General features: G+C 34.4%; 1 protein-coding gene across 1 annotated transcript; it reads left to right on the top strand.

The window, feature by feature from the left end:
• Window positions 1–225: 225 nt before the first annotated feature.
• Window positions 226–2,325, top strand: LOC111909370 (protein SRG1). Its single transcript, XM_023905186.3, has 4 exons — window positions 226–556; window positions 700–947; window positions 1,314–1,638; window positions 1,925–2,325. The coding sequence occupies exons 1-4, from the start codon at window positions 281–283 to the stop codon at window positions 2,165–2,167; spliced, it is 1,092 nt and encodes a 363-aa protein (XP_023760954.1). The 5' UTR covers window positions 226–280; the 3' UTR covers window positions 2,168–2,325.
• Window positions 2,326–2,576: the final 251 nt, after the last annotated feature.

Here is a 2,576-nt window from a genome sequence, read left to right as displayed (position 1 = left end):
AAAGACCAAATTACACTCGTGTGAGGTTGATAAACGACACAAATCAAACGAAGTGTGCAACAACTGGGAACCACAAAAACCATATTCTTTCAAAATTCCTCGTAAGGACTAACTTTGGTCTCTTGTGCCAACCGCAGGGACCATCTATGTAATTTTGTCTAAAAATAATTAATTTATTTAGCTAAATTTGTTAGTTTCTTCTTAGAATTAGATAAAGGATTTGAATTAAATCAGATTTCCTTCTAATCTTATCCAGGCGTTAATTTCTGTAGTACTGTCCATGGAAAACCAGAATAATATAGCAATTAATTTTGGGAGATCACTGATAGTACCAAGTGTTCAAGAACTTTCTAAGCAATCCATCACAAAGATCCCACCTCGGTATGTTCGCCAAGATAATCAGAAACCCTTATTCAAGTCATCCGATGACACCTCCACACTATCTGTGCCTGTCATTGATCTTCACACCTTATTTTCAACCGATCCTGGATCTTCGACGTATTCCTCTGAGCTCAATAGGCTTCATACAGCTGCTAAAGAATGGGGTTTCTTCCAGGTAGCGTTCACCAACTCTACGTGTCTCTGTTTAGTCCATATAAATTAGAAACGATATTTGTGGTTCGGTTGCAATATCTTGATAAAATCCAAAGCGATCTACAATGATTTTTGTAACAAATTTGGTATACTTGATTAAAACAGGTTATCAACCATGGAATAAGTGAATCCCTATTAGAGGATTTCAAGAGGGAAGTCTTGAGCTTCTTTAAGCTTCCGATGGAGGAGAAACAAAAGCTTTGGCAGAAAGAAGACAGCCACGAAGGTTTCGGTCAGCTTTTTGTTGTATCCGAGGAACAGAAGCTTGATTGGTGTGACCTGTTTTACGTAATTACCCTTCCGCACAATCTCAGGAAATCCCAACTTTTTCAAAACTTGCCTCCCGTTCTCAGGTTCTTTCTTTTTTCTCGAAATGAAAGCTTCTCATTTACTAGTTTGTATTGTTTGTTAATGATTGGATATATGTTTTGAAAAAGTATATGATAAAGAGGGCCATCCCTAACACATATCATCATTTTTTTTTCACCAAAATCGTGTAATATTTGGTGCAGGTGATTTTATCTCCAATGTGGTTAATTTAATTGTATAGTTATATTTTTAAAGTAAGATTGTTACTTGAAATATTATGTTATATATTGAATTGATATCGGTAAAACATATATATTAAAAACAATACATTTCTATATGTTCTTAATACTAGGGTGCAACAGTTTTTTTTTAATACTTTTTAAATATTATTTATTTATTTCTTTATCTAGAAAGAAGTTGGAAGCTTACTCTACGGAAATAAAAAAGCTCGCAAAAGGCATCTTGGGTGAAATGGCTAAGGCCCTAGGGATTGATGGAGAAGAAATGAGTGAATTGTTTGATGATGGGGTTCAGTCGATAAGAATGAATTACTATCCCCCATGTCCGGAACCGGAATCGGCTTTTGGAGTCTCCCCTCATTCCGATGCCGGTGGTTTAACGATTCTCTATCAATTAATGGAAACAGAGGGCCTCCAAGTTCGAAAAGATGGAAAATGGGTTTCCGTTAAACCTCTTCCAAATGCTTTGGTAGTCAACATTGGAGACATAATGGAGGTAACAACTAACAACACAATTCCTGATTTCAATGACATTGACATAGCAATGTACTATTGTACTATTATAGATTCGTTATTTTCATTAGGGTTAAATGCAAAATTAGCAATAATCTAACCTAAACACATAACCGAAAAATTGATTCGTTTTGAGAAACCGATGGTTTTATGAACCCGAAATTATAAAGTCGGGTTGGTTTTATTTTCTAAAACCAAACCAAACTATATCTCAATATCATGCCTTTTCTATAACATATAAACTGTGCCCTAATTTTATGTGTTTACAGATTGTAAGTAATGGTGTGTACAAGAGCATAGAGCATTGTGCAACAGTGCAGTCAACCAAGGATAGGCTATCAGTGGCTACATTCTACACCTCCAATATGGGTTTAGAAGTAGGCCCCGCAAGAAGCGTTGTTGCACAGCATAATGTAGCAAACTATCGGCGTGTCATGTTTGAGGAATATTACAAAAGTTTTTTTGCTCGGAAGCTTGAGGGCAAGTCAAATTTGGAGTTTATGAAACTTTAAGAGTACTTAATGAAAAAGTTGTATATATCTTTGGTAATTTTGTTTAATGAAATTCAAAACCATGTTAAATAATAACCAAGTTTCATATTTGTTCAACCAATGCGTATAAGACTCTTTTTAGAGTTCTTACTAATGGAGTTTCATTTCTGTTGCACTTATGTGAAATTGTGTAAACTGTAACTTGTTTGTTTACCTGTTTGATTAATGACTTGACAATGATGATCACTTGAAGTTAGTTTTGTTACCTTTTTTTTTTCTATAAAGAAGCACTATATACTATGTGATTTTTCCAACAAATATAGAAAAATGCAAACCCTTTCTCAAAAATGTTTTTTCTACCATCTGACTTGGCATAATTTATAAATTTATACGGTCTAAATCAGAAGCAGTTCTGATAATCCATATTCAT

This window comes from Lactuca sativa, chromosome 1 (assembly GCF_002870075.4).
Source record: "Lactuca sativa cultivar Salinas chromosome 1, Lsat_Salinas_v11, whole genome shotgun sequence".
NCBI classification, from domain to species: Eukaryota; Viridiplantae; Streptophyta; class Magnoliopsida; order Asterales; family Asteraceae; genus Lactuca; species Lactuca sativa.
Note: the sequence above shows the minus strand (reverse complement) of the source record. Positions and strands in the feature narration are given on the sequence as shown.

Bases quoted from the DNA above. Each gene is read 5' to 3' on its own strand.
- LOC111909370 (XM_023905186.3), top strand. From the start codon at position 281: ATGGAAAACCAGAATAATATAGCAATTAATTTTGGGAGATCACTGATA. The intron at 557-699 runs GTAGCGTTCACC...TGATTAAAACAG, and splicing joins AAGAATGGGGTTTCTTCCAG to GTTATCAACCATGGAATAAG. The intron at 948-1,313 runs GTTCTTTCTTTT...TTCTTTATCTAG, and splicing joins AACTTGCCTCCCGTTCTCAG to AAAGAAGTTGGAAGCTTACT.